Raw genomic sequence first — 27,185 nt, 5'->3', positions numbered from 1 at the left:
TCCAACGCCCTTCAGCACTGGACTTAGTTAGGATTACATCTTTAAATCTGAATTGCAAACTAATATTTTTCTTTTCTTAGTTAAGTATGACAACTTATCATTTTGAACTGTGAATGTCAAGAATTTCAAATACTTGCCACTCATCGTGTTTTGGTTTTCCCCTATTTTAAAAGAGTAATGAGGAGCATTAATATTTTTATACAGAGACTACAAATATCTATTGGGTTCTTCTCAGGAAGACAAGGCACAGATTGTACTGAAGCAATGTACTTTAAAGCTCCCTCTTGGAAGACAGCAAAGACAGCACCTGTGAGCAGTGGTAAGGCCCCCATCTGTGGGTTAAACTGTCTTTGGGTCTAAACCATGCAGCATATTCTTGTGAGCTACCTGGTAGATCACTGCCTCTTCTACAGAAAAGGGCTGATACCACAACTCAGCCGTCCCTCAAACTGTGCCAAACTAGTTACAGGTACCAGAACAGATACAAACACTGTGGCTGCTATTGCTCTGCACTCTTCATGAAAGAACATTTGTTTTAAATTCAGTTTGCCCTAACGTAAGGCATTTCTCTGTCCTTTTTACAACTCTTGGGAATCCAGCCTTTATGTATTGTTGCACTTTTAGACTGAGAAATGTTGCACTTTTAGACTGAAGTTTTAAAAGTTACAAAAGAAACCCGACCATTTGGCTGTGGGTACTTTTCACATAGTCAAAACACCTAATTTTTTCAATAGTCACCTCACAGCTAACAGTGAAAACTGAACCGAAGGTAAAATAAGAACAAAACTAAGGCTTTATTTTCTTTTCTCTTTTGCTTGCAGATCTACTTAATTTGTATGGAAACTCTCACCTTCTCATCTGAAGACAAATCACATCATATGTTTATATTGCAAGTGGAAAAGGGCTGCTCTCAGGGCAATAAAACCTCTCCTTACCAGATAGTAGTAGCAGAGTTTAAAAAAGTTTTCAAGAAGTTCCCTTCATATGATTAGTTTCAGCTGTTTGTTTTTTTCTTAATTGTAGTAACATCTTTCTCAACCCTGGCTATGGCTGGATGATAGAATCATTCCAAACATAATTAATGCAGAAGTAAACAAAATCAAGTAACGCTGAATACATCCTAAAATTTGTACATATACAAACTATCTCACTGCTACGAGTGATGACACGATCTGTACCTTGGTGGGAACCACAGTCTATGAACTGGCGTCAGGGATACTGCTTCTGCACTTTAAGTTAGGAATAAACTTTACTATTTTCCTTAACTAAGGCTATATCAGACAAGAAGGATTGGTCCCACTCCACCACACTGACACATTAAAACTGCTTTTCTAATTCCACATATTAAGATTTCTCACTAACATAATGATGGAAATAAGATGACAGTGCTTTTGATGAGAAAAATATTAATAATTGATAATACATTAATGCTATTTAATATTAACATTTCATTTTAATATTAATACAATTTAATTAGTTTTTTATAGAAATTTGGAAATAAAATTCCTCCCTCCTAGAGTGAAAGTTTTTCTTTCTGCTTGATTGGTTTCCCAACCCAACTCAAAATGACTAGGTAGTGACTCAAAAAAACTGCCAGCTGATGGAGATGGAAATCTTTATTTCTTATCTATATGTGATACTATTGACACTTTTCACTTCGAAAAATACTTTTTCTCAGAAGAGGGAAGTGTGAGTCCCAGGTTCACAAGTCCCAGGTTCACAAAGCTGACAGTACTGCAGAGCTTTTAAGTAGGACTCTTACTCAAAAAAAATGGTGCATACCATGAAGACAGCAAAGCTATCAAATAGCTCAGTACTGTCTATTAAAGACCCAGAAGACTTAATAGAATATATTATAATACTTTGAGGGTTATCTCTATTATGGAAGTCTCTTGCTTACACTCGCCCAATATTACATCTAATTTAAGAAAAAGTATGTTCTTTATAACTCTACTTGGCCAATATGATGCAACACATATCCCACTGCAATTTGATTGTAACTACTTATCCTTTGTAGGATATCTTCTCTTCACTACAATCCGTGGAAGTCAAATTAATTTTGAAAATGTACTTTATTTTTGTAATCCAGTAGTTAAAACCAACAAGATTAACAAGAAGATTAACAACAGATTGTACTAATTAAGTAAGTGAAGAAGTGAAATATTCCTATTTTTGGGGAAGAGGGTTAATAGTATTTTTAAGCATACACAGGGATAAATTAGTAAATCTTTCCAAACAGAATAGTAACATACAACTGTGAGCTAAGGGACACCTGATAAGGTCTAACCCAGTGTCTTTCTGACGTGCTCCAGAAATCTCTGGAACGAGGCAATTTCTCCTCTAAGACTGCTTACTTTCCTCCACTGGCAATGATTCAAATCAAGCCAGCTTATTCAAAAGCATATTTCTCAACTGAAAACCATCTCCCCTCAAGGGACAATCATCAGTGAAGCTGATGTAATTCTCAAATCCAGACAAAGTCATTCAGTCTTTGGTCTAATTTCATCTGCTACACTTGAAACTGGGACAAACATGACAACAGCAGAGAAACTAGAAGAGTTAGTGAGGAGAAAGAATAAATTAGAATATAAATTGAAAATTGTTTCACAAAAAATTGTTTTAAGTTAACTATGTTGTATACTGTGTAAATAATACAACTAAATTTCCAAATATCAAAAAATAAACATCATGTCCACACACCCATAACATAAATTTGTCACATGTAGAGGGCTGACCCTGGTCAACAATTTGGCACCCAGCAGTTCCTTTCTTGCTCAACCCCTCAGTGGGATGGAGGGATTAACAAAAAGAGTGAAAGTGAGAAAACACTCATGAGTTGATATAAATGAAATATTTTTGATATCATAAAATAACTGAAGGGGGATAGGAAAAAAAAAAGACTCAAAGGTAACCACTCTCCAGCTACCACCAGCAGACTGATGCTTGACCAATCTCTGAGAAACAGCAACACTTTACTCCTGTTTTCACTACTGACAATGGCATCACAAACCTAAACCACAGCACCACACAGGCTGCTGTGAGGAAATTTAACTCTATCACAGCCAAGATAAATATGCGATGTAAAATCGCCTCTGCATCAGGCAAAATCCTCTTGGTAAAGAAGTAAATAATGCAGTTTTCTCAGGTCATGTTCTGTCTTGGTCTCCACAAAAATTATTGTATTTTCTTGTCTTCTTTCTCAAGCTTCCTCTGTCCTCTATTTAATCAGCAATCCTTGGCAGTACTTCTGAACTGAAACCATATTTTGCAGAGAGATAGTTGAAATATGCTCCTCTAGATGCATCAGATTACCTTGGCAGCCAAGAGTCACAACCTTTATCCTGAAAAGCCTTTTCAGCATAACTCCACCATCATAAAAGCAGGGGGTATTGAAAATTATTTGAAATATATTCCAGAGGGTAATCTTCAATTTGAGAGTACTGCACATGTAGCTTCAGAAAAACTAATTACACTTTACCAGAACACCTGTTTTAGTAAGCTGTTATTGTTAGGTAGGATGCTGTATTAAAAGCACCTACACCTGGGCAGCAGAGCATAATCCATACACAACCTGCTCACAAAGTATGTCAAACTGCATAATAGCCTGAGGCAGAAAATAGATTTAAAAGTATTTGGAATAAGGCTTCCAGCATGTAAATTAAGAAATACCAATTCTTTAAGTACTGCTTTATGCAGTACTCTGAAGGAAAGCTAAATGGGATGTAAATATTAACAAATATTATTATAATATAACAACACCATAGAAGTATCTAGAGACAGCACACAGCTTTGGAAAAGCACTGGTTCATTCTAGGACAGAAGCCAAACTCTTCCATCATTCAGGTGAAATTTATGCAGCTTTTTCAGACCCACACTGAAACCAGTTTTGAGGTTTTTATTTTTGTTTTTCTCCTTAAGGAGTAGTTCTGCAAATGGGAGCATCATTACTTCTGTTTATTCTTTCCATTTTGATAGTGCTAGAACACAAATCAGGATTGTATTTAGTGAAACTTGGCTCTAACACAGAACCAATGACATCCAATTTTGCAGTATATCTGAAGTTTGTGCAGTGCAAACACAGAAAAATCTGTGGGCTCTAGGCATTACAAAAAGCCTTCTCTGAAAGGCTTTATGTTAACTCTACAGTTCTATACCTGGCACTGCTTGCAATTAAACACCGAATAATAGCAGAGTGAAGAAAGGGTATCCACTGAGAAAGGGAGGTTGGGACATTTCAGCCTTTCAAGATGAGGCCCAGGACTCTGAAAAGACTTGGTGTTACACTACTGCCATTGTGCCTTTTGCTGTTTGTTAGTTTAGTATATAAAGTAAGAGTCTCTCTCCAGAAATAAAATCCCCTGCTCAAAGAGACATTTGAACTGAAAAAGGGATACAATAATAAAAGCACAACTCTGAAGAAACATGGGTATTTCAGTCCCCTGCTCCTTCCATAAAACAATCCTGAAGTTTTGATTTGTGGCCTTATCTCCCATCCTTCCAGCACACAACCCCACAGTCATTCAGGGATGGACAGTCAAGGGCAGGTCTGGACCCCAGCACCAACTGTGCATGGCTCAAGTGTGGTGCCAACACCACAGCTACAGAACAGAACCAGAAGCAAAGCCAGGATGGTTTGTCTGTTGAGGCAGCTTCACCTCTGGCAGGGAGAACCTCTAGGGAAGTGAGCCAACTCCTGAGCTTTGCTCATGTGGGCACATCTTCCTAATGTAACTTACTCCCATCACCTTCAACATGGGCAAGTGTTCCTGGACCAGGAACGTTTTTAGGTTACAATTTAATGCCTATACCTGTAATAAGCAAAATTATTATTTTTATGTAAATAACATGTCCCAATCTTTTATTCACTTATGCATGTTCTCTGAAAGAAGTTAAGCAGATTCGTAATTACCACCCAGAACCAATGTCATTTTCCCATACAGAAACAATTGGGCCAAGAAATCTTCTCAAAAGATCATCATATTGAAATCAGGTACTGCACAAACTGGTAAATCCTCTTATAATAAGAATGCATCAGCCTCACATATCATAATCTACTGTGCCCTCATCAAACATTTCACCCTCAATGCTGATTAAAAAGTTTCTTTTCTTTTTTTGCTTATGGCATGCCTGGCAAGTTACACACAAAGCAACAAACTCTAATGTGAGAGACATGGAGATCACCAAGAAAGTGCAATTTGTTTTTTTGCTTTCATTTGGCAGAGTAACAATAGAGCTGCACGTAAAAAAACCTCTTAAAGCCCCTAAATTCACCAAAACTCCATTGCTCCAGTGACTCCCTAAAACAGGGAATGGCTGATGAGTTCCCAGGAACACAGATCCACAGCCTAAACCACAGCAGTCTCCAGGGACTCTGGTATAAAAAGCAATTGATGCTACAAGTTACACAGCAGGTTCTGGTGTCAGATACCTTCTGGAACATGATGCGGGGCAAGGGATTTGGTTCTGGAAGATTTTTAGTGCTGCTTCTCAAAATCAGCTTACATCAGGCTTACCATAAAAAATAAGTAGAGATGTATATAAAGCTGCATTAATTATATGCTCCTTTCCCAAAAACAGCCCCAAATTCTCAAATGTAAGTCTACAAATGAGCATTCCCACTGACGTTAATGCAGCTACTAACTCAAGCAAGCACTGGGCATTAACTTCAGCAGAGTTCAGCCAAAGGAACAATCTTAAAAGGCCTCAATTTATCCCATTTATTGTGCATCACCAGAGAATAATGCAGGTATTAGGTGGGACTGCAGACTACCTTAAACTACATCTCCTCATAAATGCTTGACTTTCAATTTAATCTGAACAGAACTGCTTACTAGTCAAAGCCCATTCTGCTGCCAACACTTAAGCTTTATGGTGAGAAGGGCCTGACAGCACACTGGTATTGTGTTTACAGAATCAGGGTTTTCATGAGGCAGAGCAACAGTTAGCACCAACACTGGGAGACTCTGCAGAGGACTTTGACTTTCACTGCTGGAGTGGGGATGAGTTCCTTTCATCTGATGATGCTACATTGTACAGAAACACAATGTTTCTGTACTGATTAAATTTCTCTTCTGATTAAGTAGCTTGTTGCTTCCTGATAACAATAGAGCAACACAAATAATGAATCTTTACTCAGTAAAGATTAACAATGTGATTAACAATACTAGAATCTATAGCATTTCTTGCTTCCTGAGGAGAGAAAATAGGAACATGCAGCACTCAAAACAGAAACTAAATGTCACACTACTAAGTTTTTCAAATGGTTGAATTTAGATTGCCTAAGTATCTGAATACCTTGGAAAACAAAGGAAAATTCTCCTATGGAAGCACTATGGAAAATTCCTATGGAATTCAAGATCTCAGCCATATTAACTGCTTACCTCCATGCCGATCAGATTTTTTTAGTTTTCTTTTAATGAACTTATTTGAAGAGATTATTTTAGCTGATCAACATCTAATTCACTGTATTGAATATGTCAATCCCTTTGACAGCTTATGAATCAATGGACTCATCCCACAGTAATTTACAGAGAAGTGCCAAGCCTGTGCACAGGGCATCACCTTCACAGTAGGCATTGTCCTCTCGAAGGGCTCGGAAGCCGTCCCGGCAGCTACAGACAGCTCTGTCCTCCAGGTTCCGGCACACAGAATGCTCCATGCAGTTATGTCCTTCAGTGCAAAAGTCATGGCCTGTACAGAAACAAGCATGATTGAGGGTTAAAAAGAATCCAGGGATTACAAAACATACCTGTCAAAGACAGTGCAATCTTTTTCTCGGCTCTTTTTCTCAGTTAGGTCAAAGAATACCTTTCTATTGCCTGTGAGATACAGAAAAATAAATTGTACCAAGCATGAAATGGATGAGAGCAGTAGTAAAGGCCACCAGAGCGGACTGTCTCTAGGTCTTCAATTCAATTTCAGGTTATAGCACTGATCTGAAGCAGCTGGATAGGAGGCTTGCTCAAATCCCCTTACTGTCTCCTCGTCATTGTTAATTACTTTCACAGGACATGTCTTAATTATATAGTTCTTGTCATTTTCTTTTTTTGTGTGTTTGTTTGTTTGCACATTTATAAAAGACCTTAACAGCTTAGACACTCAGCATCTCATTTACTAGTGATATTACTTTTAGCACTTTTAGTTCCCAGGTGTATTTGCAAAATCCTTCTATATTTAACCAAAAGTCTTTGATTAACATTGACTTGTTTTACTTTGCTCTTATCTCTTCCCTTCCTCCACTGAATGAATACTCTTTCCTTATTACATCATTATTTCCATTACAGAGAATTTTATTTTTAAATCTCACCTGTTAGCCATCCCTGTTTCCTATTTTCTTTTTTTTTTTTCTTTTTTTTTTTCCTGAGTGTGGCCATTTTACATTGTACCTTAATTATAAATTTTTAAGATTATGAAGTTCTTTTCCAGGCAGGAAAATTTAAATTGAACCTTTCAACTCAGTAGGCTTCTTTTTAAATTTCTTCTGTTTGCTCTCATGAAATCCAATGATTTAACGTTGTTGAACAACATGAACTGGTTCTAGAAACTGACTTGAAGCTTTCACAGTTTCCAGATCTGTAGATAAAGGTGTAGAGCTTGTCTCCTTCCCTGTTTTCTCATTAATTTTATTTGTTTCAAGTTTCCTTCTTTCACTGAAGCATTAATTGATCAAGCAGCAGCAGTGTTTTCCAATAATTACTTTCTTCTCTGAAGACCACAGGAGACCTTGGGAGTGTAGGCTAAGCTCAGGGGACAAGGACTGGTGTAACAGCAACAGCTCCAGAATGCAAGCTGGCATCAGGCTGCAACACAAACCTCTTGCAAAATAGCAAAAAAATATTTTTTGGCAGTGAAGATTATTAGTGTTATCATTCCACCTGGTTTCTGCTTCATATTTTGCTGTGAAAGAGCTTCTAACCCTAACCTCACAGAAGCTTAGTTAAACAAGGACCCCAAGCAGGACAGCGGCAGCAGAGGTGCTTGGAGGTCAGGTCAAAGAAGTCTTTTGCACCTAAACAGCTCAGGAACAGTGTAAAACAACAGGAATGAAGCCAAAGAAGAAAAGGAAGCAGAAGATCCCATAAAGACAAAATGTTTTAGTACTGAGACCGAGTGCCTACTGTGATACGACAGGCTAATGCTTTTCTTCCTCCTGCTGTGGGTTGTTCCTCTAAACCAAAGGCATGCTTAGGCAATGCTACCCAGACATCATCATCCACAGCCACCACAGTGATGGGATCTAACACAGAACATTATGGAGCAAAACATTCTACAGTTTAATTGTGCCAGAGGGTCTCCAATACTCCTTGACGACAGCAGCAGCAGGTGCGTCAGGAGCAGCCTCTGGCCATGGCAACATCTCCTTTTTGCCTTTTTGCTGCCCTCCTCACTGAATCCTGAGTTCATGGAAAAGCAAGAGGCTTATTTCTGGATTGTATTGGATTGCATCAGATTTTGACATTAACTATGAAGATACATGTCATCCAGAAAGTATGAGGGCTTTCATACTGATTATTATTAAGATTCTCAACATTCATATAGCAGCTGCATTAATAAACAAAATGCATGCTACTGAATAATAGCCTACAGCAGCTTCTCATTTAAAGAATAAGCTCCTCGCCTCATGAGAAGCCAAGCTAGCATAGCTCAGGGAGGATTGAAACTATTCAGAAAGCACTCAACAAACATATATTAAAATTTTCTAGCTATAGCAGCCATAAGAAACATAGACTCCTTTTCTCTATGCTACTGAAGATTTTATAGAAAATTATCATTAAAAAATCCTTTTGGACTGTGACAGACTTGAAGACCTGTCTTCTCTTAACTTCTTCTACTTCCTTATCCCTCTGCTTGATGTCGTTAATCATATTCTTCATGTTTGCACTGAGTAGCACAGAAATAGCCATAGCTGCAATCTTTGCTGATGTATACCTAAAATCAGGCCAAGAGCCTAACACATTCCTTCATGCCAGGTTTCAATTTATCTTATTTAGTTATAGAAGAAACAGATGTAGCCACTTGAAGATGCAAATGCTAATAGCTTTGAAGATACCAGTGTTAGTCCAGATCAAAAGGGTGGGCCAAGGACTCAGAGCACTTCCTACATCTCTCTCCTTTGGTAAGGATCAGACTGGGTGTAGCACACAAAGGTGCATAGCATACAAAAATATTTCCCAAAGTCTCTGCTTATAGATGTAGACTACAACCCCAGAGGGGTGAACAAGTTACCCAAGTACTTGAACAACTGCTTAGCACAAATGGTCCTCTGAAAGAGATATCTCAAAGCACTCCAGAAAGATGCTGGGAAACATGAATATTTCTCCAGTCTATTTCATTTGGACACTGGAGTGGGTGAAGGGAAGAAAAATCAGTAATTATATACATGATTTCTTAGACTCTCCACCCATTTTTGGCTGGAATAAAACACAAAATCTTGTTTCACAGAATTTACATTACTAAACACTTTACAAACAACTTTCAGATGTCACAGTGCAGTTGTTACCTATTCAGCTTCCCAAGATCTACAGTGATCATCATGCATAGGAGTGTCTTATTCAAAATTATCAGAAAAAAAAATCCATTTGCAATCTATAAGAATGAAAAATTACACTGAGCTTATATATATCCTGCTACTACCTTACCTTTACAGACTTTGCAGCAACTGTGGGATAAGGGGATCTGTTGAGATTCTGGGCAGTTCAAAGCTGGACAGATGTCTTTTGGAATTCGCTGCATTTTGTGGTCCTGTTAAATTGAGGTAATTGATCAATACTGCGAGATAGGAAATAAAGGAAGTTGTAACTTTAGTGGAGTTTCACCATTATAATGTACACAAAGCCAAGCCTAGGCCAAACTCCAGGTACCTTCAAAAACCATTTGAGAGGACAACATAGCACAACAAAAGCATCAGGAACTGTCCTATACTCAAACCTTTTCAAGCAAGCAGAAGTGTGGCAACAACTCTCATTCTTCTCTTATCATAGCTGTCAAGGAACTTGTCTCAGAAGTTTCTCTTAGCATTATGCCTGTAAGAGTTACAAGTATTTCTCAAAAACTGAGGCAGCAGATTCCAGAGTCAAGGGTCCCCATAATGAATACTCTAAAAGAAGCTTGTTATATATACAGCAAGTAAAATCAAACTTGAGCATCTCTGATCTCACTGCTTTCAGTGGCAGTAACACTGAAAGAAACTGGCACTGAGTCCCTATTAGGAAAGTAAGGTTTTTATTAGGCATCTGGAAGTGTACAACACCACAAGAAGGTGCACAAGTACGTTCAGGCACTCAGTGCAGGTCACCTGAAATTGCTGCAGTATGGCCACACAAAATGCTTGCCTTAGCAACCGGGCTACCATGGGTGTACCTCCTTTAGGCTCCCTCAGGCCATAAAGAATGTGTCTTGATGCACTCTAGTCATGATAGGGGCAAAGAAAGAAAATAAGGCAAACAACAGCATGTTCCTCAGAGGCATCTGCCATAAAATAAGTGATGTGGTTAAAATAAGACTTCAATGAACTCAGCACTATGCATTTCTGCATGCAAGAAAAACATCTACAATAATGCATCTACCCTTGTATGTGTGTGTATCATTATTATTATTATTATTATTAGTCTAGCATTTAATTTTAAATCCTCTTTAAGCATGAAATATAAAGATGAACATGTCCACAATGGCCAATATCAAAATGACTGCTCAAACTTTACCTTAAACAATCTTGACAGAGAGACCAGCCCTAATCTTATAATACAATAAAGCAAATCAGACAGAGATGTGCTGTACACCAGAACAAACAAAACCCAACAATCCCATAAGCTAAATTAACCTTTGATAGAAATAACATCAATTAAGGTAGTCTGGATTTTATTTTAATCTTTTATAATTCTAATTTGGAAGATAATCTTTCATTCACTTATTTATAATATTCAAACAGAGAAGTGCACACCTATAGCATACACAATTGCAGCAGCCAATCAAAACAAAACATGAGGCTTTTAATTACATCCAGACAAAATGAAAAATTTCCATACATTGCCTTGATAACATCATTATAATCTTTCAAGCATGAAACCAGTACCTGTGCCATTTCTATTAATACCTCTTGACCTGAAGTCATTAATTATATCCTTTTATGAGAACTCTGGTAGAAATAAAATAATTCCCATTTATGAATTCCTAACTGACCAACAAAGTTTACAGATTTTATGCTCTCTGAATTATCATTCACAAGGCTGTTCAGCAGAAACTGTGCATACTTCAATCCTTGAAAAAGCAACATTTCAATCCAAGCCAAAGTTGCTGCTAACTATTTCTACCAAGACAGTGAGGCAGCCTACCAGAAAACGAGTCTAATCAACAAAACACAGACTAGCCCAGACAACAGAGGCATTTTTTTTTTCATACAGTATCACAATTGCCAGCTGCAAGGAATACAAGGCAATGTCACATAACTTTTGATCATTGTTAATTATATCCATTGACTAATCATAGAATTCATGTCTTGGGTGCCATGTTGAAAATACAAGCTCATAGCCCCAAAAAAGCCTACAGCTGAATCCAAAATTATTTCTGGTCAGCTTCTTCTTGCCATTCTCAAAAGGATGTGAAAGGCCCTACTGCAGCAATTAAGCTCATAAGGATTAAAATCAACAGCAGTTAGAAAAGAATTCCCAGTTCTTCTTTGTAAGATACACTTTTTAACAACTGTATGAAAATGTTTGAGATTTCCAGAAACTGGTCTGATAGGCTGCTGCATGATGAGAAGGGAGAGGAAAATTGCTCGCCTCTTTTTCTCTGCTGAGAAATGTGTGTTCAGGTTTTCAACTCCAGCCCACAGCCTGCAGCTCTCTAAACAGACAGGATTTTTCCCCATCCCTCCCCTAGAGAGACAAAACACAACTCACTGCAGCAGTTTGTGTAATTCTTAACCCACAGCTGTCCCTGAGGTATATTTTACCCTTAAAGTATATTTTTGCCCTGAAGAGCAGCTGTATTCATGCAGCAGGGCAAGACTGACTCAGCATCAGGTATATTCTGTTTACAAATAAAAACACCAAGCCTATCCCATTTCCATCACTAGAAATACCAGATACCTGGTGTACCAGCTCTTTTTCTTCTTTTCCCCCTAGCTTTTCCTCTGAAGAATGATCCTGAATTCCAAACTATGCCCCCATTACATCTGTGTATCTCTTACCCCTGAGCACATAATTTTGAACAATAACACCGCAGATGGAAACATAAGGTAAGCTGTTGATGTTTCATTACTGACGGTGGGGACGATACCTAGGGAAGAAAGAATGCTGCCTGATTGTCAAGCTGTATCATCAAAGCTCACAGGTATACAAAATAAATTTATTTGCAAAAATTTGACGTGGAACTCAGACAACATAAACACAGGACCTATTGGATGCCTTTTCTGTCACTTCCTAAGGTAGACCTACCTATATTTCAAAAGCGTGACTTTGATATTTCTAACATGCAAGAATTTTTATTCCATCAAGAGTATTCTTACCTTGCACTCAAAAAGAACACAGTCCCCTGAGCCTGAATACACAGTTTCTCTTTGTCCTTCAAAGTAGGTTCTGCCTTCAAATACACACACCGCTTCAGAGAGAAAAAACAAAACAAAACAACACAATGATTTTTGTATAAACATGTTGGCATGCTGCTTATAGAATAGATATATTTTCTTGAAGAGAATTGCATTTCAGAATAAAAAGACTGATTCAGCTGCAAGAATATTCTAAACCCATCTACACAACTCTAGGATATCATAAGAAAAAAATTTAGAGGAGACTAAGTCCCCACAAAGTCCCCAAAGGCACATGTAAGTAGAAAGGTGAAGGATGTTGAAGCAATATGGAGTACAGATAGCTACTGAGAAGGCAGAAGAGACATGTCTCAGGTGACAACAAGAAAGGTGACTGCCTTTAACACAGCTCACGGCTGCACAGGAAAATGGAGTGTGAGAGCAGAGCCAGTGGCATTAATATATAATTAGTTTCTTGAGAGGAATGTTGCATGATGAAGGGTGATCACTGAAGCCACATGTTTATTTGTTATCACAGTCCTTTGATGTTTCCTCACCCCACACATTATGTTATTTAAACATTATGGATTTGTATCTTCAATGTCCCCGTTCTTTATCATTACTGCTAAGGCATATTAAAGTATATGAATTTTATTGTACAGTAACTATTTTTGTGACTGTCTTTTTCTTATCCCCCAACAAAAACAGGATCAAGTCTCCAATGATCAAATGACAGACGGATGTCACCAAGATTGGTGTTTGTCATAGCATGGCCTTGGTGCCATTCCTGCACCCCAGCAGCACCAGGTTTTACAGCAGCATGCTGACACAGCTCATACTGGATTGCTCACTAAACCTCCTATTCAGTATTTAAGACTTACATAAAACATCTTCACAGCAAACTGTCTTGCCTTTTTTTTTTTAATGGGTCCATTACTGCAATTACATTATGCAAAGTATAAAGGCTGAGTAACATAACTGCTAGGTACAGAAAATCAGATGTCTGTCTCTGTTGCTTAGGACACAGTCAAGGCTCATCAAGTTAGCATAATCATGAAATAACAGGAATAGGTTACAACTTTCAAGTTCCAGATTACATAGTTAGGGGTCTAATTTGCTAACCATTGATTTGAAGATGCAAATCAATTATACTTTCACAGAAGGATTTCTCTATTATGTTTAAATAGACTGCATTTTTTAGACAATTTTAAAATATCTAAAAGTACAAGACTTCTTGTTTTATTCATTTTTTACTTTGAATGACCTATATTAATTCGCATTATTTCTGCTATTTTCATTTCTTCTTTACTTTTGTTTTTTAACTTGCAGCTCTTTCTTACTACTTCATCAGCATGAAAAAATTGAAGTTTTGGAACTGATGATGAAAAATAAGTGATGAGTATAGCAACAAAAATGGGGTTTTTGAAAATCAAAAATATTGGTTATAATTACATTATAAAATATATATTATCCTGTGTGATATAAGCATCCAAAGTGCTCTCCCAGGCCTTATCTCAACTCACTTTTGTTACATTTTCTCTTTCCTATACAGCTATGGAGGGGAGTGGGAGAGCGGCCTTGGGAGGTGCCTGGAGTCCAGCCAGGGTCAACCCACTACATGCAGAGTGTGTGACTCACAAAGAGTCATAAAAGCTCAATACTGTGTCTCCTTCCTCTCCCCTTCTCCCCAGACTTCCTTCTCCTAGAAGGAAGTATATTAAATTATTCTATAAAAATCGTTACCACAAACTAGCAGATTTTGAATCTAGGCTAGACAAGACAATCACCCAGTTATACATATCACCTCCTATGCATTACATGCTATGACACTAAACTGAAATATTCAAAATATTAAGCCCTTTCCCTTGTCCCATACATTTCAGTTTCTAAGAACAACTAAATGTGACAGGAAAAAATACAGTGCAGCATTGCCTGAGGATCCCACAATGGCAATGAACTGTTAATTTAACACATCCTCATGTTCCAACAGGAAGACTATGACTGTTCACAGAAAAGGCAGAAGACATCAAAATCACTGTCATTCTATCTTAGAAGAAAATATGCTCCTGAAGCCAAAATACTCTGAACATATGAGTGAGACTAGCCAGGCATCTTAAAAAAAGTAAAACAAAGTTAAAAAAAAAAAGTAAAACAAAAAAACACCTCAAAATATAGTCCACCGAATCCAGTCTCCTTATTAATGGCAACAAACCTGATTCTTCAAAGAAACATAGAAAATAACACGTACAGAAGAACCATCAAAAGAAAACATCCACCCTAGTGTGAAATCATAAAGCCATTTTTTATTTCACCAATAGTCTTTGGAAGTCTTTGCATATGAAGCCATTCTAATGCAGAGACACAGTATTAAAAACACTTGCTTTCAACAAGAAAATCAGCTGTTCTCCATAAACTCTTGGAAACAAGAAAAACTTAGAAATTCTGAGTCTGTGAGAGATGGCTCTGCCCAGATGGCCCTTGACCCTTTCCCATGTATCTTCATGCACCCAAGGATTGTTTCTCAAAGGTTAGAACACGGCAGCAGAGTGCATGATTAAAGCCTGTGTGGTTGCCAGAAATTTCAAGCAGAGCTTATATGCCCACCTCCACCATCACAACACTTGGCCACCATGCAGCTAAGAAAATTATATCTCAACCATTGAACTCTCCTAAATAAACAATCCAAGCCTTTTGCTGTAGTTTTGCCAGCAAGGTTATAATGTCTCCAGGAATCAGGGACCTGCCTATATAGAATGACCAAACTATGTCTGATAAAAGAGAGAAAACCCAACAAACAATAAATGCCCAATTTAAAAGAACTAATGGAAACTGAATTGATAACCTGCTAAGCTGAATAATCTAAGCACAAGCTTAAGCATGTCTTCTTATGGACTGCTGCTCTCACTGACAACATTCAAAAGGGGTATTTCTTCTTAAAACCATGGCTCCATGTTTAGTTATCATGACAAACACTGGTGGGTTTTGTGATGGTGTAAGTTTGCTAGTGAATACTGTCCTTTCTTTTCCCAATGCTGCCACAAATGCCTCTTTTTCCCGTTTCTTGCCAGTCCACTCCTCTTCCACTGCCCACTGAAAGGCATCCTGACAAACAGTAAAGGGCAGATTTACATCAGGCTACCTCGAAGCTTCTAAAAACTTTAAAATAATCTGGTTAGGTGAGTATTAAGCACAAACAGAAAGATTTCTAGAAAGACAAATCTACTAACATTTTTCTGCATCCTTTTCATCCTAAGACATTGGCACCCACACCCCAGGTAGTGTGGAACAGAATGTTCCTCCTGCCTCCTGACAGCAACTGTCACAATCAGTAAACATCCCATGATGCTGGTAACTCCTGTCTTTATTTTCCTTCAGAAATAAAGATGTTTCAGCAACATGAACATCTGGACTAGAACTGTGTAAATGGAAAAGTCCGGTGAAGATTTAATTTCTGCTTGGCTAGATGCTTCCCAGGATACTCTGATTAGTTTGTGATTGGTATCTCTCTGGGGAAGCATATCATCCTTCATCTTCCGAAGTCCTTTCATTCAATAGACTGAGTCACAGTCAAGACATTACCTGATGATTAGCTGTTCCAGATCTTGATAGTTATTGCCTATGTAGGATTTCATCTACAGCTGAAATACATCAACCATTTCTCTTGCCATCAAATTTCCACATTCCCCCAATACCTAAAAATAATATATATTGTTAGAAGCAGAGGTTTCTAAGATGAAACAGGAAACGTACAAAACCTGCTTAGAAGTTTGACTACTCTTTATCTATTTGTATGCAGACAGTGATCAAATATTACACTGGTAAGCATCTGTGTACAGGGTCTAAAAAATTATTAGCAAGGTCTGCTTACATTTACGCAGCTGTATTAATAATGCAACTATCCTTTAATATTATCTAAAGGATATTATCACATTGTGATGACATGGAATCTTCTCCTTGTTCTTCCAGCAAAAAGAATCTTTCAGGAGCCCCCTTGCTGTTGTGTCTGTTCAATTACTTATTAATAGTTTGTGAAATCATCCCTTCTCTTCCACAATCCTTCTTCCCACTGGCCTCCAAATGACACTTTCCTTTTGAATTATTTGAAATGTCCATGCAAGATCCATGACCCAGCAAACTCCTGCCATCCGTTCACTGAGTTCTCAGAATGTCAAGTAGAACATTTTCTCATTTCTGCATTTATCACCTTCACTGTCTACATTGGGCATGCCTTCCCCTGAGGAATGCACATACACTTCCCTGTGGTATCTCAGCTAGTTTGGATTCAGACTTATCACCAAGGGAAATCAGGAAGTTCAGCACGTTGGTCAACTCCTCAAACCACTTTAATTTCTTGTATTCACAACTGCCCAATGAGTGGCAGATAGGACTTGCAGTTTTGTGAAATTTGTCAGTAATTATGAATGGACAACCTAAAAACCGGTAATGAAGTCTATCTTGCCTCATTCTTTGTTCACTTATGTTGGTTGGTTGGCAGGGAGGAAACACATCCAAAATTATCTCACACAGAAAAACCCCCAAACCTGTCTCATTCACTTGTTTTTCCTACCTCCTCCCTGGAATCCCTTTGATCACATTTTCTACTGTTCAGAGATGAAGGCCTAGGCATTGTGTAAGTCCCATTAATCCTACTTTGCAAGCTTACATAGCGCAAAACCACAGTGTGGCTCTATCCTTACAAGTACAGAGATAATCACTACCTCCCTGAATTTCTTTCTCTTGACAGCCACATCATTACTAGGCATGGCTCTCACCCCTTTCTCATTTATCTTTGGGATTTGGGCATTATTTCTTCTTTGCTCATTTTCTGGAAAGCACAAACTCCTCTGTTGCTGCAGTCAGTGAGGCTGCAGACTTACTTCATTTCATGCCATCTCCCTCAACAATTCAAAATTATTCCAAATTTCAAGCTGAAAAATATATTGCAAATTTTTCCAGTCAATCACTGCTGAAAAGCTGCATATATCTGCTTCTGCTTCCTCAGCTGAAAAAAAAAAGTATTTGAAATTTTATCATGACAAGGAACCAATTACTATTTGTGTCTTATGTCTTATTAGCTGGAAAGGCTAAATGTTTCTCTTGCATTTAAAACACAAAGTCGCTGTTCGATATCCATCTTAGAATCACTCGAGAGTATCTACAGTGTGAGAGACACCTCCAACACTAACACGCTGTTTAGTCACAGTGGCAAGGAGTCAATCTGAAATCCTGAATTCCTTCCCCTACTTCTCATATTTCCTATATTTCCATCAACTGCTACCAGGAAATTACATAATTCATCTACCCAATGTGGTGTTGTTGAGAAGCTTTCTATAGAAATCATTTCAATCCTGGAATACAGGCTCCTTGAGTCATCCTTAAAGACTAAACAGGTAATCCAAGCTCTGAAAAAGCAGCAAAAACATGACTAAAAACTCTATTGACAGCAGTTCAGCTGAGGTAAATAGACCTAACAGCTGAGTAAAACTTTTAAAGTAGGCTGCCAGGCAGGGGAGTCTGGGAAAGAGGCTGCAGCCAATCAAAGCCAATGGACACTAATTGCACAAATGGAGGTGTATCTTGGTAAGCAAAGATCCAGTCGGGACAATGTGTTTGATGCCAGCTTCCCTTAAAAAGGGCATTACTGCTATTCACCCTGCAACTGCAGCTTGGTTAAACAGAGCAGCCAAAACGGTTCTACTGAATGACAGGCAAAACTTTGGCTTTAGTGCAATGGACCATATTCTGCTTGTTAAAGAGAACTGGAGTATTTTGGACTATATACATAGCATTTTCAAAACTTGGACATGCCTAATGTGAACAAAATGCCCACCCATTTTATAACAAATTCACTATATTCAGGTTTGTTGTCAATCCAGTACCCAAACAACTTTCAGAGCAAAATGTCAAACTATAAAATCAAATACCTTAGACAAAAGCCTTAGAGGGTGTCAAGAGAGGAAAAGCAATTGAGGTTAATATTAATTAAATGACAACTGTATTACAATTATCTTAAAGGTTTATAAATAGCATAAGAATCTGACAGACAAAAAGAACTCCAAGGCAAATATTCAAATACAGGCCTGCTTAATCCCTACAAAGATGGGATTTGACATTATCTGATCAATTCCTTATGTCAGCTATCCACAACACCAGTGACATAGCTATATTTAGTGAAGGTGCTAATAGATATTTTATCAAATGCTGACAGGGAAATTTGTACTTTGGTCCACCTTTTCTCAGCTGGACTGCTGGCTAGTTGTAAAAGATACTTTTCTGAAAATTTTGTTAAGAGAAAAATAGCAGAGTTTAGAAAACTAGACACCTTCCTAGAGCACCTTATGCTTCAAGACATGCTTAAATTCACCCATACACCCACCGGAATGCCTCAAGTCACAGGTATTCACATGGAAGATGAAATTGAATAAACTGATTCAGATTGAGTATTGAGAATTTATGAAATTAATGAAAAACTGCTTAAGACTTGCACACTTTTGAGTCAGTATTTTGAAATCTATGAGAGCTAAACAGGTATCACCAATCAGCATTAATTTATTACATAAAAAGAGGCTTGTGTTCTCCATTGTAAGTTAAAACCATCCATGGACATGACATGGGTGGGAAGACACGCACCTACTGCAGCTGTGCTCACAAGATTTAACTCTGCTCCCCAGATACTTCCAACAGGTGGCAGAGGAAAAATCAAGTAATGTATTTCGTTCATTAGGATATTTTGCCCAGATTTGCCACTAAGAAAAAGAGTGCTCCAACTATGCATAATTTTAAAAGACATACTTTTGCACATGACAACTGAGATGGTGGCTTTCTGCAGCTTTGTGGACACAAATGATGTGAACATGTTCAGTAAAAGGCAAGTGCCTCTCTGAGCAGCACCGTTTTCCCAGATTCTGACAGTTTCATTTGACAGCATTAAAAAGATCCTATGCAAGCTACAAAACTACAAGCTCCACCACCTTATATTAAAGCTGGCATTTATTAGGGTGAAGAAAACTTGGAAGTGATGTTTCCATGCTTCCAAGTTAAAGGAAGTTTCCACACAGCTTCTGCTCCAAAAATTTACAGCAACCTTCAACAGTCATGGAGGATTTTGACCGACAGCTTGTCATATTATTTAAGTACTTACAGACTACACTTATATTTAAGCAACTATCAGGGACCCTACAGATGCTTTTATTCTCAACCAGAATATCCTTGGTCCAGAACAGTTTCCACAGATGTTTTAGCTAGAAATTCTGCACTATCACTTTGCTGCACACACCTCCCTAGTGAAGGCACAGCATGTGTGACCTGGCATCCATCTCACTGTATTTATTTTCCTCTCAGATCCAAGTTCTTTCACTTCTCCTAGGAACCGCAGCCCCTGGTTAAGCTGGCTGTTACAGCAATACTCACGTTTGCCTTCTTGGTGCAGGCCAGTCTGATGTGCTCAGACATTCCCAGGAGTCAAGCACCACATCCACTGCTGTTGTTAGATCTTTCTTTCAAAGCACCTGCATCTAGCTCTGTACAGCAACTGACAGGGTTTCATGCTCCCAACTCTTCTTCCACCCACTTCTGTTCCCACATAAGGAATCTGCCAATCCTTCCATCCCTCCCTTCAGCCAGAATGACAGGATTAGCTGGCATAATCCCAAACACTCCAGATAACTGCATTTAACATTCTTAAGCTAAGTCCTTAGCATTAGGTCAGCAAAAGGTTTTTAACACAGACAGCAGCGTAAACACATTTTTGGAAATCTTGATTAAAATTGGTTACCGAACTGGCTTTTTCAATTTTTTATATACTCAATCCCAACCTTCATTATCTAATAATATTTAACCAAAATTTAACATTAAAAAATCAGGTATTAACAATAGTTTTAGAAATTTTCAAAAGACAGTTTTTAAAAGAAACCTATGTGCATCTAACATGCTGTTTCCCAAGGCTCCTAGAAGTGACTATCATCCATTGTGCATTCCCAAACAATATAATACTTCATGTCTGAAGTCAGTTCAGGATTTGAAATAATTAAAAATTTAAAAGTAGCTGGAGCAGATGTTCACAGATTCTGCTATGTCACAGCTAATTTCTCCCAAATGTATCTGTCGATACTCCGATTCATCAAGGAAAAACAGTAAACTGGAGTTCATAGCAGCTGTTAATGTAACTACTCCTTTTTTTCCTTGGGAACATTAGTGAAAGAAAGCTTTATAGTTGCTGATAATTTTTAAAAAATCATATCTGTAAATACTCCTATTGTCCTTAGGAGGACCTTTCTAAACATCAGGCAGAATTCACACACTGTGCAGTTAAGTCTGTTTATCTAGATGCAGCTGTATTCAACTCCAACTGAGCTCTGGCTGCAGCACTTTTCTCCCTACAGTGGCAAGCAGCATCTCTGTATTCCTCCTATGTCCCCTGACCTTGCTTCCACTGGGCATATACCTTCCTTTTTGGCCTTAGCTCCATCCAAAAGGTCCCTTTTCAGTCAAGCTCCCCTACTGTCTTACCTGCTTGACTTCCAGCATTTTGGAATTGCCTGCTCCTCTTAAACACCTCTTAAAAAAGGGTGTTTAAGAAGTGACCAGCACAGACAGAACCAGTGATTCCCCAAGGATGTGATTTATTAATTTATATGTCTATTTTAACTCTCTACTGTATTCATCTATTCCCATGTTTCTTCACGGCAACTCACCAACAGAATACTACAAAGTTAATAAAATGAAAAATGTGTGCTTAGGGGCTCACATTGTACTACCACCACTGTTCATAAAGAGTTACAGAAGACAATGGACAACATTTAAGTATCCCATAGTCATATGCTACTACTGTTAAGAAGCCTGTCTGAGAAATTCACAACAACCATACCCAAAACTCTTATCTCTTCTATGCTATACTCAGATTTCATTTCTCCTTTACATGCCTTGAAGATCTACAAGGTTTCTAGATAAAGCATGATGAAAACATCTACAAAACTAAATTCCCCTTTACAAGACTGTAAAATTAGCCTAGAGAGAAACACTGCACCTTAGTCAATATGGATATAACTTAGTGTGACATCTAAAGGAAATAATACCTGAATTTACATGTCTTTGTCAAAATAACAACAACATAGAGACAAACATGCCTGTTCATCTTACCTACCTTCAAAGTACCTGACGTGCCTGCTTACTAGACAAAACAGGTTATGTGCCTATTTTCCAGATGATTCAAGCATATTTACTTGCTTTGATTTCAGGATGGGGGGGAAAATCTTACAACTGAAACCAGGTGTTTTCTGAACCAATTTATTGCATCAAACAATAATGTCACTGTAATTCTAACACTACTATGTGTGTAGTACATACATAGATACCAGAAACAAAAGGATACTTTGTTGGACAACAGGAAAAAAAAAAGGAAACTGAATGATATCGTCAAATTTTTTCATCTGTTAGGAAAAGAAAAAAATTCTAGATGTAGAATAATGTTAAGGGATTTTGAGAAAATGTCACAAATTAAAATGAAATCAGGAAAACAGTCAAAATTATACTTGAAAATAATTTAAAGCAAGAAGAGGAATACCCAGAATTTTCACTTACAATCAGAATTTTACACAAATAATTTCAACAAGCAGAAGGTGAAAATAAACTAGTCAGCTACCCTGTAGAGAAAGGCTTAGGATGATCAGCCATCCTCCAAAACAAATGAACAGGGCTTTCTTCTTAATAGAAACTGGTAACAAATCAAAACACCCAAAAAGGCAAAACTTAGTAAAAATTCTCTATATTGGCAGAACAGAGTTACAGAAACACCACAGAGTCCTGTGACTGGTACAGTGACAAAAGCAAACTGCAGAAACTCTGCAAATAAAGAGGATTGCAATGACCTTTTTGAAGGCAACAGATGAGGAAAGCAGGATAAAGGTCTGCTACATCATATCAGACAAGATTTTCATTTTAAAGTTGGGTCTCACATGGGACTAAGTGACCATTATTTGAAGCTGAATATATTTTATGAGCTGACAGATGTAGAAACAGTGATCAATAACAGCCTGGAGGTCTATACATCACACTTCAGATATCTGCAAGCAGTAGTTAAGAGAAGTATACCAAGCAGTAGATGGTTTAATTCAGTACATGTTTCCACTGAAAAAATGTCAAACTTTTGCAGTCCAAAAGACAGAAAGCCATGGGTTTAAATCATTATCTTCACAAAAAGACAAATAAAGGGTAACAGTGTACATCATTTTATATTAATCTCACTGAACGAACTTCATTCATATTTTACCATCCTTTCCACGGGAAATAAGATCACATTATTGACAGTTTTGTGGTGAGTTTTCTTCCAATAATTTATTTATTGAGTTTCAGCCTTGACAACCTTCCATTTTTTCATTCCACAGACATAGGCAATATCAAAAAACTGTATGTATGCCTTCTTGTACACTCCCATATCTCCTTCCAGTGTCTCCCCTAGGCCAGCTTTCCATCTAAACAATCCTTATCAATGTGGCAATCCTGTTCTGAACAGGAATATGTCAAGTGCAGACTGGTCTTTGCAAAATTGTGCAAGCCAAGAATCCCATTTGGTTGGTTGGATGGGTTTTGCAAAGCCTTTACTCCATCAGTACTCTCTGACTCCAACTTCTCACACTTCTGTGACCTCATCCAAAACTTTTAGTTCTGGGGGTTTCAGCTAAGGCTTTTCTCTTTTTTTTTCCACAGCACATACCCATTGAAGACATTTGCTACTGATTCTATAGGTATTTCCAAGATCTAGAGAGTAAAAGGTCCAGGCAAAACCAGAACATGAGCTACAAGCTGCTGATTTGGCAACGTGCTTCTGGTTATGGGACCAAAAAAAAAATCCCCAACAACTCCCCACACAAAAACCCTGAAATAAAGCAAAAAAAAAATAAAAAACAAAGCCCACCACCACAACCTCCCAAAAAAAACCAAATCAAACAAAAAGAACCTCATAGATCAATGATACACATATAGTGACATAAGCACATCACTGCTGAGAACAAACATATTGAAATCAACACACAGGCATGTGAATGCTTACATATCCTAGATTATTTTTATAATTATAATTAGAACCTTTTTTAAAAATTATTATTTCATAGCTACCTAAGAAATTCTGCTGAAATCAGCATTACTAAAGTTAGGGTACCAACTTATTAGAAGCTGGAACACTGCCAATCTGTCCACTCCCAGCTGTCTGAAAGCAAATATATTCATATCTAGCATCTGTTAATGCTTTATTTGCACTGGAAATTAACTAAAATAATAATACACTGCAGATATTTTATATTTTATGAACTCCCTGGTAAGAATATAATGAAAAAGGAATGGAAAAATATTAGCTCTTTTCCCACACAATCTCAACAAAATAGGTTATAAGGAAAGCATAGCATGGCCTACAGCAAAATTCTCCATGTAAAAAAAAATATTTTTAATTCTCTACCAATAAAGTTACCAATATTATGTTTCCATTTTCTTCTTTAGTGCAGATTGCTACATATGCAGTGCAATGTATTTTAATGAATAAGGATTTTCTTAAGCATACTTTATTTTAGTATTAACTCCTCAGGCATACAGTAAAACTACATGATTTTACCATTAACTGGAGTTCTCCTTGTATACTGATACACTGCCTCCAGATCTAGAGTCTTCTGGTGGAGCTCCATAATGCATGGGGTCCAGAGTAGCTAAAAGGCCACTCACCTAGGAGGAAGCCACACTTCAAGGCATGAAAAGTCTAAGACAGGCACAGGCACTGACTCCCCCCAGTCCTCCTTTGGTAACAAGGAAAAACAAAATTCAAAGAACATAGGGAAGTAGGAAAGGAAACCAAGTAGGAAAGGAAACAAGACATTTTGAGAAGTCCAAAATTTCAATATGCTGTAAGCTATATTTTAATTTATAGAGAACAACAGACATACAAGGAATGGGTTTCCTGCTCAGAGGGGAATTGCAAGTCAAAAAAGACTCTCTGTTTTCCTTCTGATGAGGAATACTGCCCTTACAAGGCTTACAAAGAACAAAGGTCACCTGAGACTTCATGCTCAGCAGCAAAAATCCCCTAACAATTCTGTCATGGGCTATTTAACAGAGATAAACCAACTATTGCTGTAGTGTAAGAGTAGTTTGAAAATTTCTATAGCTTTACAATAGAAAATACAGCAGAGACTGAGCACCTTGGGTCATGGGTTAGACTGGCCCTGCCCACCAAAGCCAAGGGGATTCCTTCCACTGTCTTCAGCTGGCTTTGAGCTCAGGAAAGGCCCCAAGACATTCTTAGAGTGTCTCAACTTCCTGAGATGTTACACATCCCAGAGAAGTGAAGTCTCTGAGGAGATCTTCCCAAAGTGTGTAAACTCCTGCTGGAAAGGACTGAAGAAGAGAAAGACAGGCTGCTCTCAGTGGTGCCCAGTAACAGGACAGGAGGCAATGGGCACAGACCAGAACACAGAAAAATCCATTTGGAGAGCAGAAAATACTTTGTTACTGCGAGGGTGACTGAGCACTGGCACAGGTTGCCCAGGAGGATGTGGGGTCTCCATCTGTGTAGATATTGAAAAGCTGTGTGGCCACAGCCCTGGGCAGCCTGCTCCACACAGCCCTGCTTGAGCAGGAGGGTGGGACCAGGAGGCCTCCAGAGCTCCCTTCCAACCTCAGCCCTCTGGTGAGACTGACACTGTAGGAGCTATGCTGGATTCACACATGACAGGGGCAGCTAGTGTGCTTTTCTATTGCAGCCTTGTAAATCTAAAACATCTCCACTGATCTTACTGACCTACCTGAGTTCAAGGACGTGTTTTTTCCTCTTGCAAAAGTATTTAATTAGAAAAAAATATTTTTGTCCTATTTTCTAAATGAATATGGATACTGGCTTTCTTTTGAAATCACAAAAAGTAATAAAATGGTTTAAACAGTTGGTAAAGTACAGTATAATTCATCTCAGTAGTACAAACGGTACAACACAGTACAAGTACAATAAAAATGCTTTTTATTTGTCGTTCCAGTGTGGTACTATCATTATATGTAATTCAAAAGCCTGAAAAATAAGGTTGATGTGAATCATTTCAGCACAGAAAATCCAGAAAGTAGAGGCTAAATGGACACTATTCTGCTAAATAACATTCAGAAGTTCTGCATGCTGACTATGGGAGGTTATAGTAAATATTACAGCTCTACGAAACAATCTAGTGCTGGCTATAGTCAAGATATCTTTTAATACTATTTTGAAGTGAGTTAATTTATCTGAATTTTCATGTTAAAAAGAAACCTCAGAAGAACAGAATTTATGCTCTGTATGCACTTATATTCTGTAAATATAAGTATTTAAAATCAAATAAGTATTTAAAATCAAAAAGCAACTATTTGTTTTTATTAACCAGAATGTTGCTTCTCCTTTATATTCTAAAGTGTGCATTTTTTAAAGAACTATGATAAATGAGAAATCATTGTTTTACTGCTAAAAACTGCCTTTTCTTCCTGCAGTACTGATGCCTGCTCTGCCACCCCAAGCCTGCTGGCTGCCCACAGCCCTCAGACTCATGCCATGTTCCAGCCAGCCTGCTGGAGCTGCTCTTCCATTTCCCTTCTTCTGATTTACTTCAAGGATGAGATGACCTGTTCAGTCAGTGACTAATCATTTCTCCAAGCTGCAGCCTCTTCTCTGTGCCACACTGAATGCAGAAACTTCTCCAGCACTTGGCTGAACAAGGCAGGGGCTGGCACCCCACTTGGCTACTGATGGAAGTCACCTCAGGCTAGAGGATGAAAGCCCAGGGGAAAAAGTGGCAATTTTGTAAAAATATGGAACTTGGTAAACAGCACAGGCCTAAGTCCGCAACGCTTGAAATTACCTGGATTAATTATGAATTTCAGAGTAAATTTAACCCATATTCCTTAAGTTTCTAGAATAAAATTTTGCACTCTTGCTGATGCTTAATTGCTGCTGCAAAGAAGAAGCAGATGGGCTTTCACAGCTCCTTCTCTCTGTGTCAGTAGACCACAAGCGCTGGAGTTTGCAGAAGAGTTTGGGGGAAAAAATGGGTAAATTATGAAGAGCAAGATGAGAAATCCCTTTAATTTTAATCATAAAATTAAAAGTTTCTGCAAGATAGCAAGACAGATCACTGCACCAGAAACCCATGCATGTTATTAAGAGCTACAATGTCGATATTTGCTTTAATTATTTTATTAAAAATCCAAGTTATAGAACCCCTTTACACACACTCTCTCTCCACACCTGCTAACACCAGAACTGTGACCTGATCCAATACAACACTAATGTTTCTCAAAGTTGCTTAAAATACTTGTGTTAGACTGAGAACTTGGCTACAATGCACCAGAAACCCATCAAGTATCCTGTCTCAAAAAAAAAAAAAACCCCAAACAAACAGGTATAAGGAAAAATCACAGCCTGCAGATTTGAGCATAATGGCTCAGATTTTAACCTCTACTGGAGTCTATTAGGATGGATTTAAATAGTTTGCTGTTAGGTTAATAAGTATCTGCAGTGTCACTGGGAGGAAGAGAGTGATGAGAAGAGAGCAATTGCTTCCTGTAAATCAGTCTTTGGTGATGGGAATTATTACTGCACCAGATATTGGCACAAATATCACTTCTGGTCTTATAATAACAAAAATCACTTAGTTTGTTTAAAATA

At 38.0% G+C, this 27,185-nt stretch overlaps 1 protein-coding gene across 2 annotated transcripts in view; it reads right to left on the bottom strand.

The window, feature by feature from the left end:
• NELL2 (neural EGFL like 2) overlaps window positions 1-27,185 on the bottom strand; it is a 134,344-nt gene that overhangs the window by 68,095 nt on the left and 39,064 nt on the right. For both annotated transcript variants that reach the window (XM_071423566.1, XM_071423565.1), the window contains exons 10-12: window positions 12,506-12,597; window positions 9,639-9,741; window positions 6,562-6,690 (exon numbers count right to left, since the gene is read on the bottom strand). In XM_071423566.1, the coding sequence (XP_071279667.1) occupies window positions 6,562-6,690; window positions 9,639-9,741; window positions 12,506-12,597 (324 nt within the window). The remainder of the gene's footprint in view (window positions 1-6,561; window positions 6,691-9,638; window positions 9,742-12,505; window positions 12,598-27,185) is intronic.

This window comes from Agelaius tricolor, unplaced genomic scaffold (genome assembly GCF_023055355.1).
Source record: "Agelaius tricolor isolate 1412-34295 unplaced genomic scaffold, bAgeTri1.0.p SCAF_3, whole genome shotgun sequence".
NCBI lineage: Eukaryota > Metazoa > Chordata > Aves > Passeriformes > Icteridae > Agelaius > Agelaius tricolor.
This window is presented reverse-complemented; position numbering and strand designations above follow the sequence as displayed.